This window comes from Cupressus sempervirens, chromosome 6 (genome assembly GCF_028749045.1).
Source record: "Cupressus sempervirens isolate cs-2001-9-10 chromosome 6, ASM2874904v1, whole genome shotgun sequence".
NCBI lineage: Eukaryota > Viridiplantae > Streptophyta > Pinopsida > Cupressales > Cupressaceae > Cupressus > Cupressus sempervirens.
This window is the reverse complement of record NC_143123.1, coordinates 224327435-224341484: the sequence shown is the minus strand read 5'-3', so window position 1 is coordinate 224341484 and position 14050 is coordinate 224327435. Positions and strand designations below refer to the sequence as shown.

The following is a 14050-nucleotide window of genomic DNA, read 5'->3' as shown; positions in this document are numbered from 1 at the left end:
GACTGAAATCAATGACATGGAATATCTCCTACCAAAGCACCCCAGAGGATATCACACCAAAAGCCTCACTTATTATCATGATCTTGTGCATCAACAAAAATACTTTGTCAATCCATATAGCACAATCCTAATCATAACCCAACATAACATCCTCCAAGTAACAACCAATCACTAGGATGGATTTGTAAGCAACCAACCAAAGTATACCTTTGTGCTCACCAGTTGCAAGGATGATACTTGCACTTACTTCCCAAGTGGCAAAGGCAACATCTCGAGAACAATGATCAAGCCTACTCATTTTGTGCAACCAAACACCTTCTAGGAGTGTGCCAATGTCGAATGTTCAAAAAAAGCTCATGGATGCAAAGAAAGATGCATCATGGGTACATAAACAACTATCCCCATCTACTGCACACTATTGGAATAATTTAGAACAGCATTCGTCCAACTTAAACTCACTCCAAAAAATGCAACTACTGCTACCACTATTAAAAGAAGATGGAATCTCAGCACACTACCAACCTCCAACAAAAAGTGGATGATCCCAAACTTCACAAGTTCTCCAACTAGTTGTCTTATGGGATCAAAATCAAACCTCTATAATGAGTAGTATCAAACCACCATCAAACACCAATGTGAGTACTCCCACCAAAGATACAAACATGACGTATTGTTGTCCTCTACATGTTCCATGAAGTCTTCTGCATATATCATATATCTTCTCCAAATGCAACCAAGGAATGATGTTATTAGGAAACAAAGACAAGTACTACATGGTGACAAACATTGTGGGCAATGTAGTTCTTTAATCCTCATAATGTAATAAATGCGAACTATCCATCTAAAGCCTAAGTAAATCCGCAAATATGTGAAGAGAACCCATCAAAGGTGCCCAAAAGAATATGGCAAACCCTAGTAGATTGTTACTATAATTCAAAACAGCATCAAACAAACTGAATCTCATGCCCCTAATGGCATAAGGAATGCCTCCAATGTCATGTGCTACTGCTGTCCAAAAATTGTGAAAGTATGTTCCAAAAATACTTTGTCAAGCCATATAGCACAATCCTAATCATAATCAAACATAACATTCTCCAAGTAACAATCAGTCACTAGGATGGATTTATAATCAACCAACCAAACAATATCTCTGCTGTCACCAGTTGCAAGGATGATACTTGCACTTACTTCCAAGTGCCAAAGGCAACATCTCGAGAGCAATGATTAAGCCTACTCATTGTGCTCAACCAAACATCTGCTAGGAGTGTACCAATGTCAAATGTTCACCAAAAAAATGCTCTCATGGATGCAAAGAAAGATCATCATTGGTATATAAACAACTATTCCCATCCACCACATACTATTGGAACAATATAGAACAGCATTCCTCCAACCAAAACTCACTCAAAAAAATGCAACTGTTGCCACCACTATCAAAAGAAGATGGAATCTCAGCACTGTACCAACCTCCAAAAAAATTGCATGATCCCAAACTTCCTACATTCTCCAACTAGTTGTTGTTGTATAGGATCAAAATGAAACCTCTGTAATGAGCGGTATTAAACCACCATCAACCACCAATGTGAGAGATCCCACCCAAAGATACAAACATCACATATTGCTGTCTTCTACATGTTCCATGAAGTCTTCTACATATATTAATATCATATATCCCCTCCAAATGCAACCAAGGAATGATGTTGTTATGAAACAAAGACAAGTACTACATGGTGACAAGCACTGTAAGCCATGTGGTTCTTTAATCCTCATCATGTAATCAATGCAAACTATCCATCTAACTCTGAGCAAATCTTCAAATATGTTAAGAGTGCCCGCCAAAGGTGCCCAAAAGAATATGTCAAACCATAGTAGACTGTTATTATAATTGAAAACAGCATCAGACAGATTGGATCTCATGCCCCTAATGGCATAAGGAATGCCCCCAATGCCATGTGCCACTGCTGTCCACAAATTGTGAAAGAATTATATGTTCCATGTAGTAGGGCAGCCATCTCCCATCAACTAATGTAGTAAAACTCCATTGCAGCGGGCCGGGATACCAATGCCATACTGCTCTCTAAAATCACAGCCCCTTGTCCCCTTATCTCCCCAAGTATACGCCACATATGGATAGATGACTCCACTAGGAATCCCTGATGTAAAGCAGATGCATACTCTACCCTGTCATTCTGTCCAATATGTCTCGTTGTTATGCTGAAAGCAACGACTCATGTCCCCAATCAAAAAATCAAAACCACTGACATAGATCAGTATAACAAACCGGTTGTTGTGTTTCATCCTGCTATTCTCCACACACCTTCCCCCATAATGTTATGTTCCCTTGCAAGTGTAGCTCCAAAGGGTAGTCTAGGTGTTGCATTATTCTGTAAATGGAAAGCTATGACATTCCTGTACTTAACAAAAAAATTGGAACTGATTGTAATCTTCCTTATGTTTCCTTGGGAATCCTCAATGGCTCATGTGTTTTTCACTCCTATCCAACCCCAAGACATAGCACTGTCAAGACTTAGAAGATACACCAGAATAAAATGGGTTACTGATGTCTGGTAGGTCTAAAGCAAATCAGGACAACTACTGCCTATAATTTAAATCATTGAATTATCGCCTGATATCTAAGTGCATCACCCTTCTCCAAGAAAAAGAGTGGCCCACAATCTTAACATGAATGTTGAGCAATGCTCTGCTCAAGATTGCCTCAAAATGACTGGAAACAACCACCACAAAGTCTGAAACTGTGAACTCTCATTGCCTTGACCAAGAAGAGCTTGCCTGCTCTCCGCCATAAGGGCAAACCACAAAATGATATGACTGACCTGCAACTAATCAATGAGCTCACAATTAAACATATGGGCCTCCCCTTGCCATAAAACACATGAAGGAATCACACTCCCAAGTGTCATAGCATGTCCTATGCACTCTGGATCTACCTCTTCGTCTGCATGTATCACACTCAGAAATCTCCATGGTGAGTAAACAATCATTCCATGATGTGAAATAGGCTCACCCTCAAGTTGAAAATCACATTCCAACCCACAGCCCAAGTCATCTCTCAAAACAAATACCATACTATCTTTTCATTGTGCAATTCTAGAAACAAGTGATAGTCCACCTTGTATCTCAATCAATGGGTTGTCATATGGCTCCTCAACATCCATCTCAAACAACGGGTTCTAGAAGGATTCTCAACCCTAATTTTGCAAACGTAGATTGCAGCTATAATAGGGGTGGAAATGAGAATTATCACCCCTATCATAAGTGACTCCATTATTCTTTGAACTATCTTGTATGTCCTAACCATCGCATCAAATAATATATTTTAGCCCCAAGTTATCGAGGCCACCCTACTTATGTGAAGGTCAACTGCAACTGAAGATATTGTTCCCTCTTAGTGATAGAAACAACTCTATTGGTGCTACCTTGTGTGCTTGTGACATGCCTTCTTGAATGATGGTTTTTAGTCTATAGTCTCTTCCTTATGTTGGGATTTTGTGACAATCTTTTCAAATTCCCTTTTAATATCACCCTCAAGTTGAAAATCATGTTCCAAACCATGGAGCAAGTCATCTCTCAAAAATAAATACCATATTAACTTTTCCTTGTACAATGTTAGAACCAAGTGATAGTCCACCTCAAATCTCAACCGTGGATTGCCATATGGCTCCTCAACATCCATCTCAAACAAAGGGTTATAGAAGAATTCCCAACTATTTGTATAGATCGATAGTGTAATGGGCACCTTAGAAATGCCCAAAAACTAAACCAACGGCTGATAGGAATTTAGTCAAATAATTTGCATCCAACTCTTAATTTCTCCGTTAAATGTCTAAACCCCTTTATGGCTCCGGAAATAAAATGTTTGTTTGTTTTTATGTCTTTGCATAGATTTGAAACCACATAACATGAACAAGAATGAATTTATAATAATATGCAAACTGAAGATTGAACTACTGCTGAAATAATATTAATTTTCAAACTAATAAAATCAAATAAATAGCAGACTTTTCAACTCACTAATTACTCCAGCATTATAACATAATATTCCGGTAATGACTTCCCATCTTGCTGCTATAGTAATATGAATAGTGCTGCGCTACAGTGTTGCAATAGTAAAATCTGCCTTCAATCAGTCCAAGACCCTGATAAAATCATCCCTTCACATTAGCATAAGCATCGGGCAAGAAGTGAGAATGATATGAGCAAATACCCAATCCGCCAATAGTTTGAAATGCGTCCAATCTGCCTATTAATGAAGCTGATAGCAATCAATTCCAAAGGCTAGACCCCAAGGGAATGATGTCTAGAATGTCACAAGAGCGGATAGACGTCCTCTAATGCCAAGAACGGACTTGCAACTCGCACATCAATTTTCTTCTCATATTCCACCTACCGAATGAAGTCACTAATGCTCCCTTTAATTCTTTCTCCAAGGGTCGGTTCAACTCACATGAGCAATGTGGGATAAAAGATGTGCAATATAAAACATATTAAAATAATCACTTATGTCTCCCTTAGGCGCCCCCTTTGATTTGCACATATTCCCATAAAATCTAACATTAAAGTAACACTTTAATATTTTACAACTAAATTAAATGTTACTTTAATAATACTTCAGGCACAAAAATATATATTAGCTATCGGACTCCGAACAACACAAGTGACAGCTTGTCGGAAAGCTCTCGACAAGGAGTATCAATTTCAATCACCAAAACTAGCCTCCCTTGTATCCTGTTGACTTACTAAAAATAGTAAGTGTAATGACCCTTACTATAAAGGCCACTGAAACCCTCAAACTGGACTTAGGAATTTTGTCAAACAGTTGGCATGTAACCGAATAAAGCTGCAATATTACTAATTGTTGTACAATGAAACCTCAATATATGATGCCAATAATGTATGAACAACAATTCCAGATTATAACACTACCAATCTAAGAGATAGATGACAATATGAAACTCACATATGAAGTCCAATGCAATTCTGATTTTTATGACAGCAAATAGAACTGATTACAATGAGAGACTGTCACAACTATGCACTTCTAATACATCAAGCTCTTGACAATGCAATGTTATGATATGAACAATAACCCAGTTCAGATTTGGAATGCAAATGACGAAACTTTTACAGCACCTGGAATAGCTCCAATTTTGCCAGACATGAATGCTGAATTAATGCCACACGAAGACCTCACAATCTGCCCCAAACCAACTCACAAAATTGCTGCTGCTGCCCAACTGACAGGGCCGTACAGGTACGGCCTGGTACGGCTGCTAGATAAAAATATTGCAGCGTTTTTTGTCACTCCAAAAGCAATAAATCTGGGCGCCTAGGGTTGCTGAATAACCCCCTAAAATATGAAATTCATCCATCAAGCCAATTAGGAGTTATGAGCAAAAACGTGGGTCCAAACCCTGGACTGGCAGTCTGAAAATAATGCACAACTGTGTCTTCAAACCCTGTTAATCAATCCACAAATGCTAGGGCACAACTGAAACCCTTATTCCAACCAAAGTAAACCCTTATAACTGAATCTCAATGAAGTCCAAATGAGATGGCTGCATTACCAACTCCTCAAATGCAACAATTCAGGTGATATTTCACACCCTCAAAGTCGCCAATCCAAGGGAATGATTCGTTCCCAAAGATCAAATAATAATTTGCAGACCCAAGAGACTACAAATTTGCTCCACAATTGAAGAAGTAGAAGAAATCTCAAATCCAAGCATGTCCAAAATGAGAGGCCCAGCCCTCTATTTATTCACTTTTCTAAGAAGTTGCTAGAACTTCTAGAAACATCCTTTATAAAATCTCATTATAATGCACTTTTTCTAGAACTTCTAGAAACATCCTTTATAAAATCTCATTATAATGCACTTTTTATAATAAAGTAATTTTATAAAATAAAAAGTGCAACTCAACTTAAAATTATAACATGTAGGCCCCAATAACACAGAATAATAAAATATAACCTCTTAACACTTCTTCAAGAGCAAGATATGACCATCTGATCCGCAGAATTGACTCTCTCTCCACACCATTTGCCTATGAGAGTCTGGAATAGGCAAAATCCATGATCAATGTCATGTCGAACTAAAGAGGGGACATTACAGTAAGTATGCTTGAAACTAAGTAAATCAATTTTGTTTTGGCCCAAACTAGAGATGAATAGGCCAAAACACTCTAAGTCGCTTTAAACCCTTCGTTAGCCCTTGGGACCGTGTAGAACTAGGCTAACGCACACACACCTGGTCGACTGCTAAAGTGGGGACATTACAGTCCGCCCCCCTTGAAATTGCTTGTCCTCAAGCAATCTCAATCTAGCGTGTTCAAAAACTTGCTCACTCTCTCATGTAGCATCCTCCTTTGGCAAGTCTTTCCATCTAACCAAATACTCCTTCACTATCCTAGTTCTAAGTTTCCTCTCTCGAGTGTCCAAAATAGCCTCAAGTACTAACACAAGCTTCCCCTCCTCGTCCAAAGGGGGTAAATTTGTAGAGGGAACTACACTATGACCAATGGCTTTCTTAAGCCTCGACACATGAAATACATTGTGCACCCGACTACCCTCTAGAAGCTCAAGCTCATAAGCAACTTCACCCACTCTGTGAATCACCCTGTAGGGACCATAAAATTTAGGCTTCAACTTCTCTACTCTGCTCTTCTTGAGCGATGACTGCCTATATGGTTGTAGCCTCAAATACACCATATCCCATATCTCGAAACTGCGCTCTACCCTATGTTGATCAGCACACAATTTCTGCTGATTTTGAGCCTATTGTATGTTCTCCTTGAGCGTTGTTAGGATATCTTGACTATCTTGTAACAGGTCTTTGGCTTTGGACACTCAACTATTCCCCAAAACTAAATCCATGAAACTAGGTGCTTCATACCCATAAATTACCATAAATGGAGTCATCCTGATGATCATGTGATATGTGGTATTGTAACAATATTCCCCCATGTATAACCACTTGACCCACGCTCTTTGCTGCACAGCCACATAGTTTCGCAAATAGCCTTCTATTCATTTATTTACTATCTCAGTCTGCCCATTTGTCTTAGGGTGGTAACTCATACTAGGTGTAAGATTCATAACACACAACCTGAACAACTCCTGCCAAAAGGCGCTCATGAACTTGCTATCCCTATCACTAACAATAAATTTCAGTATCCCATGCAACCTAAAAACCTCTCTGAAGAAAAGATCTGCCACCTGAACTGTTGTATAAGTAGAAGGAATAGAAAAGCAGTAAGAAAATTTTGTCAATTTGTCTACCACCACATAAATACAATCTCTTCCCTGCACTCATGGTAAACCAATGATGAAGTCCATAGAAATACCTTCCCATTTCCTGTCTGGAATGGGCAAGGGTTGTAGTAAACTTGCAGGAAACATGTGCTCTCTGTTATTCTGCTAACAAACTACACACTCCCTAACATACCTTTCAACATCATCCTTGAGCCCTCTCCATGACAACCACACTCAAATCTGCCAATAGGCCTTGAAGACTCCTAGATACCCAATTGTAGGTATATCATGAAATGCCCTCAAAATCTCCTCTCTAAACTGTGATGTAGGGATCAAATAAACCCTATCATGAAATCTAATCAACCCATCCAACAACGCATACCTGTCATCCTGAATGGTGTCCACCACTATCCCAGAAGCCCAATCATCTCTTGCATACTCTACTACAATTTGATCTCTCCAATCTCTTGAAACCTCTGCCAGAGCACATAAGTGAGATCTCTGAGAAAAAGCATCAGCCACCACATTTTTCTTACCTTTGACAAACTCTATATCAAAGTCATACGCCTACAATTTAGTAACCCATTTCTGTTGCCGGTCATTAAGATCACGCTGGCTCATGAAGTATTTAATACTATTGTGATCAGTTTTGATTGCAAAACATCCATCTACCAAATATGATCGGAATTTGGCCAATGCATGCATTATGGCCAACATTTCCCTATCGTATATAGAATAACTCCTCGGAGCTTCCTACTCTCAAATGCAATGAGGTATCTCTCCTATATCAATAACACTCCTATCCCGTCTCCTAAAGCATCACATTGAAGCTCAAATGGCTTCATGAAATCAGGTAGAGCTAGAACTGGACCAGATGACATCACCTCTTTGAAGTAGTCAAAACATCTTTGCGCTGCCTCTATCCATGTCAAGGTTCCTTTCTTGGTAAGATTTGTCAAAGGTGCGGCAATCTATGAGAATCCCCTAACGAACTTCCTGTAAAAACCACATAAACCAAAGAAACCCTTAAGCTGTGTGAGGTTGTGGGAGTAGGCCAATCCACAATAGCTCTAATCTTTTCAAGATCAACCCAAACACCATCGGCACTAATGATATGCCCAAGGTAAAGGAGCTCGGTCATGTCAAACTCACATTTTGATTCCTTGGCGTATAATGACTCTCTATCCAAAATAGATAACACCCCCTACAGATGCTGCAAGTGCTCCTCCCAAGTCTTGCTAAACACCAAGATGTCATCAAAGAAGACCAAGACAAATCTCCTCAATTGCCCCCTGAACACCTAGATCATACAACTCTGAAACGTGGCAAGTGCATTGGTTAGCCCAAATGGCATAACCATAAACTCGAAGTGGCCATAGTGACATCGGAAGTCTATCTTCTCGATGTCCTCTGCTCTCATTCTGATCTAGTAGTATCTGAATCGTAAATCGATTTTGGTGAAGCGTGCACCATGCAACTCATCAATCAGCTCATCAATCCTAGGAATGGGATACATGTTTTTTATTGTTTTCTTATTCAGTGCCCTATGATCAATGCACATGCAATCGTCCCATCCTTCTTCTTCACTAGAACTACTGCTGAAGCAAAAGGGCTTTTGCTAGACCTTATGTGCCTCATCTCCAATAGCTCCTTAATTGCCTTCCCTATCTCATCCTTGTGTTTCCAAGGATAATGATACGTGGTAATCATGACCAATTTGGCTCCCTCAAGCTCAATAACATGCTCTATTCCTCTGTCAGGAGGAACCCCGTGTGGGAAATTGCCAAATACTTTAGCATGCTTGTCAAGTATCTCCTAGATATTTGGTGGATGACTCTTTACCTATGGCTCCTGTAGAGCTGGCATAATGAAACATTTTTCTTCCCACTCTATGTCGTTGTGCCGAAAAAGTCTTTGCATTCTCCTTAGGGAGACTACTCTGCAACTCCCATTCGAAAATCCTCTAAGTACAACAGTTCTTCCCTCATGCAAGAATCTCATCTCCAATTTTGCTAGGTTGAGTGCAAACTCAACTAGCGAGGCCATCCATGTCATGCCGAGGATGACATCATAGTCTCTCATGTCTACTTCATAGAACTTATCCTCCAACTCATAGCCATCTCCAAACTTGAAGTGAAGATTAGATATCTTCTAAGTGCATAATAATTTGTCACCATTAGCTACCATGACTCTAAAGCCAGCATGTTCCTCAATCTGTAAACCTCTTCTAGCTACCAGTCGTGGATCTATGAAGTTATGTGTAGCCCCAATATCAATGAGAGAGATCACTTTCAGCCCCTGGATAGTTCTCTTGACCCTAAATGTGATCATCTTTTGAGCCCTTGTCAATCGTGGTCCTTAGGAATGATATTCTCCTCTAGAGTGCTACTCTCATCCGAATCAAAGTGTTGATCCTACCCCTCTGACTGTGATTCCTCCGCTGAAAAACACTCCATTTGATTTGCCTTAGCCTTGAGAGGGCACTTATGAGATAAGTCCCAAGGCTCTCCACAATGAAAACACAAGTTCTTCCTCCTCAACTCATTCAGGGTGTCATTATCCAACTTCCTATTATCCCCTTTTGGTTGCGCATCGTGGTAATAAGGTTTTTTGTCCTTATCCTTATCCTTCTTCATATGTGAAATCCCTAGGCTGAAATTTGCTCTTAAAAGAAGAAGCTGTTAAGTCACAAACCTTCTTAGTGGCCTCCTGTAATATAGTCGGGTCATGCCCTTTCACCCAACCCCTCAAGGGATCTAAGAGTCCATCCATAAATAGCACTACTAATCTCCTCTCTGAAATATTTGTAACCAACACAGCTAACCTCTAAAAATCATTGATGTATGTCTCAACTGATCCCCACTGCTTGAGTTGTGCCAACTCCTTAAATTGTAACTTGGGATCTTTGGTATCAAATCTCTCTATGAGTCTCCTAGTGAACTCCTCGTAAGATGTGATTTGATTATATCCCAAGGTTACCATGCCATGGTGCCACCTCTCATGCGCTGGACCATCCAAATGAATAGCCGCATACTTGATAGCCTCCTTCTCAAGCATAGCTTTCAGCTGGAAGTATGTATCTAGCTTCTGCACCCAAGCTCGTGTAGCCATCTTCCCTGAAGCATCATAATAAGATAAAGAAAGTTTTCCAACTTTCTTTCTCAACTCAAAGTTTTGATTCCTCCCTCCTGCTCTAGGCATGTGTCTCATCCTCACGTCCGTATAATCTTTGAGGCATGTGATAGCTTGTCGGAAAGCTCTCACTGAGGAGTATCAATTTCAATCACCAAAACTATCCTCCCTTGTATCTTACTGACTTACTAAAAATAGTAAGTATGCCTGAAACTGAGTAAATCAACTCCATTTTGGCCCAAACTGGAGATGACTAGGCCAAAACACTCTAAGACCCCTTTAAACCCTTTGTTAGCCCTCGAGACCGTGTAGAACTAGGCTAACACACACACACATTTGGTCAACTGCTAAAGTGGGGACATTATAGATAGCTGCTATAGTAAGGGTGTAAATGAGAACTAACATCCCTATCATAAGTAACCCCATCATTATCCGAACTATTATAGTCAAATCAACTTAGAATGAGTTGAAATTTTAACACTTTAAATATCAAATATAATTTTATATCATGCTTTCACCAATAAAAAACCCAATTTTTAGAGGTTTTTTAATCAAGATATGCAGTTCCCTTGAAAATTCCCATTTTTTCCCCTATAACTTGAGCTAGGCGACTCCAATTTTGACTACTAGCTTGAAACGAGCAGAATTCCGAGGGTTATTCACCTAACCCAAAAACAAGACTAAAACCTATTTACAACACAAAGAAAAACAAAGAAAGGACACGAAGGATTGCCAAAAGGTGAGCTTTTGCAGTCAGAAAATGCTCACTAGTAAACAAGTTTGGGATTCAAATCAATGGAAACCTTCAAAAGAATGCATTGATAGAACAACACAGAGTACAATTCATGGATAATGAATCATCTTTATGATACTTTATTGATGCTATAAAACAGAGGATGATGAGCCTACGAATCCATACGAGAAATCTGTAGGATTGTCTCAATTTTGTGAAGACAAAATTGAGGACAACATGTTTAAACAAGTTAAATGACAAAATATTTTATTATATGAGGGGGTCAATGAAGTGACATCATGTTATATGAGGAAAAGCCAAGATTGATCAAACACAAGTGCAATAAATGACAAATAAAAGAAAATTGAGTGAGCCACTAAGAAGAATTAAAGGTAAACAGCAAGAAGCACCTAGTATGAATTATAAAACTACTACTTGATTTCATAAATGATATGCAGAATTGAAAAGCTCAGTAATACTCACAAACACTAATCCTCAAAACGCTACGTTAAATTTAAATACTAGTTCTTTCTCCAGATGCACATTCAAATGTGCAATCACATCAGTGACATCTTTTTATCATTAAATATGTAATTTGCATATCTTTAGTTATATTTCAACAAAAATTAGCTATCATTCAGTCCAAAACAAAAGTTAAAACTAACATACCTCACCATTGTCAGTCCAAGTGATAATAAAACCATCCTTTCCACCACTAACAAGCTGATTACGTTTTTCATCTAGTTGACAACATACATAGCATTAGTAAACTACCAAAACAAACAATTCAGGCCCAATAGAGCTCCAACAGAAAATATCATGAAAAGGAAAGAAATGCTAACCTAAACCTAGACCCCACATAATACAATAGAAGGCATTGTTAGCATGCTCTCAGACAACATAAAACAAAACTGGTTTTCCAATATAATGGAATGTCACTTACCGTAAGCAATTGTAAAAATAGCATTCTTATGGCCTACAAATGATTTGATAGGAAAGAGCCCTGGCAAAATAAATCACATGATATTTAGAGGCTAGAGCATAGATAAATATAACATTAGCAATATAAAGGGGAAAATTTTCTATCAACTTGAGAACAAATCAATGTGCATTGTAACTAGCATTCATCTGTGGCTCAAATCAGAGCTAACTAATTCAACTAATGACTCAGCCAACTCAATCAATCACAACTACCAAAACTAGTTATACAGTTGCACACCACTATCTCAAAAAAAAAAAAAAAATGTCTGTATAGCTGGTAAACTAAATGTCTTTTATAAAAATAATAAATTTGAGAGGACAGTAGCCTGAAAACTACCATTCTTTTTGCCTTGGTGACTCAAATTATTTTTATAAACTACAAATTTGAGAATAACTTGAGAGACACGCTGCTTGGAAAGACATATTGAATATAGAGACCTATATCCCATCTCCTATGATTAAAATTTTACTCTAGCACAATGATAACAAGCACACATTGTCATTATGATTTGCCCTTTACTTAAATACTCTCAACAAGCTTATCACTTCACCAAAAAGTTATATCGAAGGTAAAAAACAACCAGTTTCAATTCCTCTCTCAAAATAGAGATAATTTATCATTATTCATCGTATGAAGCCTAGGCCAGTATCCTCAATGCAGTATGTTTTCAAATGGTACTGATGATTAGCCATACTGCATTGCATGTTAACTTCTCTAATGGATTTCTCCACTCCATATATATCATTCAGCACATTCCACACATTACAATGTTCTGAATAAGGTGAAGAGTGCTTCAAAAAGGCCCATACACATGAAGATCAAGCCTTTCCACTATGGTCACCATACCATAACATCTGGAGTTATTAATTCACTAAGTATTACATGTGAATTTTATCAAGCCATATTTTTTAACCTTTTTTGAGTCTGCAACAGCTCAGAATCCTTGATCTTGGGCATTTACAAACAACCCAAAAAACAAATTGTTGATACCACCAACATGCATACATTCCATTGCACACATCATATTCTTTGAGTTGTCAAAGATGAACTATGTGATGATCAGGGTAAGTAGTACAACATTCAACAAAAATAAGTTATGCTTCTGCAGCTAGCTGAAGACATGAAGATAACAAACTTTGTTAGCACAGATGGTTTCATGCAAAGGCCCACATTACAAACTAGTGCCCATGGGGCAGTGTTATCCACCTTGCAAGTTGGTAGCACTCGTACAACATTTCACAGAAAAACTAATTCAAGTCAGTACTCTTCTAATTTTTGCGGTGTGGGTTGATGCTTAGTCAGCAACATCTATTCATGGTACATTTTTGCTGCCACCTTTTCTACCAATTGGTGTTGCCCCAGAGGTAAACCTGCATAATGTGCATCATTAAGCCAAACCTACAATCTATAGGAAGGTGAACCACCAATGATTCCAGAAAGAAATTGTTCTACATAAATGAATGAAAGATTTTAATAACGTCCGTGACGCCAAAGCAGCCTATGGGAACTACACGCAAGCACACAGCCCCGAAAAAGGGGGAAAGAACCTAAACAAGTTGTAACCTCTTGACTAACTCGTCTCTTCATCGGTGGATTTTGATAATCAGGTTTGCAGTTTTGCCCAACTCCTTTTCTTCAAATAAGTAGTCCAAGATGCGGTTCTCTAAAATCTCCCCATACCTGGATCTGATCTCATTGTACGCTGAGTAATCCATGACAAAATCATGCTCTGTCTCAATAGCCTCCATGTCACAAAATAAGCATGTCCAGTTTTCCCATTCCTATTTTGGCACCCACCATCTACCCACTTCACATCTTAACTTATGAGTACCTATTCTAAGCTGGGCTATAAGCATTTTTTCTCTCCATTCAATGGCTGCTCCTATATATGATTTTTCCTCGTGGTTTGCAGTGGGATTAAATTCTTTGATAT

The 14050-nt window shown here is 38.7% G+C and overlaps 1 protein-coding gene across 3 annotated transcripts in view; it reads right to left on the bottom strand.

Moving 5' to 3' along the window:
- The window catches only part of LOC149552084 (uncharacterized), a 266469-nt gene that overhangs the window by 146741 nt on the left and 105678 nt on the right, over positions 1 to 14050 (bottom strand). For all 3 annotated transcript variants that reach the window (XM_089787555.1, XM_089787557.1, XM_089787558.1), the window contains 2 exons: positions 12079 to 12138; positions 11805 to 11875 (listed from right to left, as the gene is read on the bottom strand). In XM_089787555.1, coding sequence (XP_089643681.1) covers positions 11805 to 11875; positions 12079 to 12138 — 131 coding nt within the window. The remainder of the gene's footprint in view (positions 1 to 11804; positions 11876 to 12078; positions 12139 to 14050) is intronic.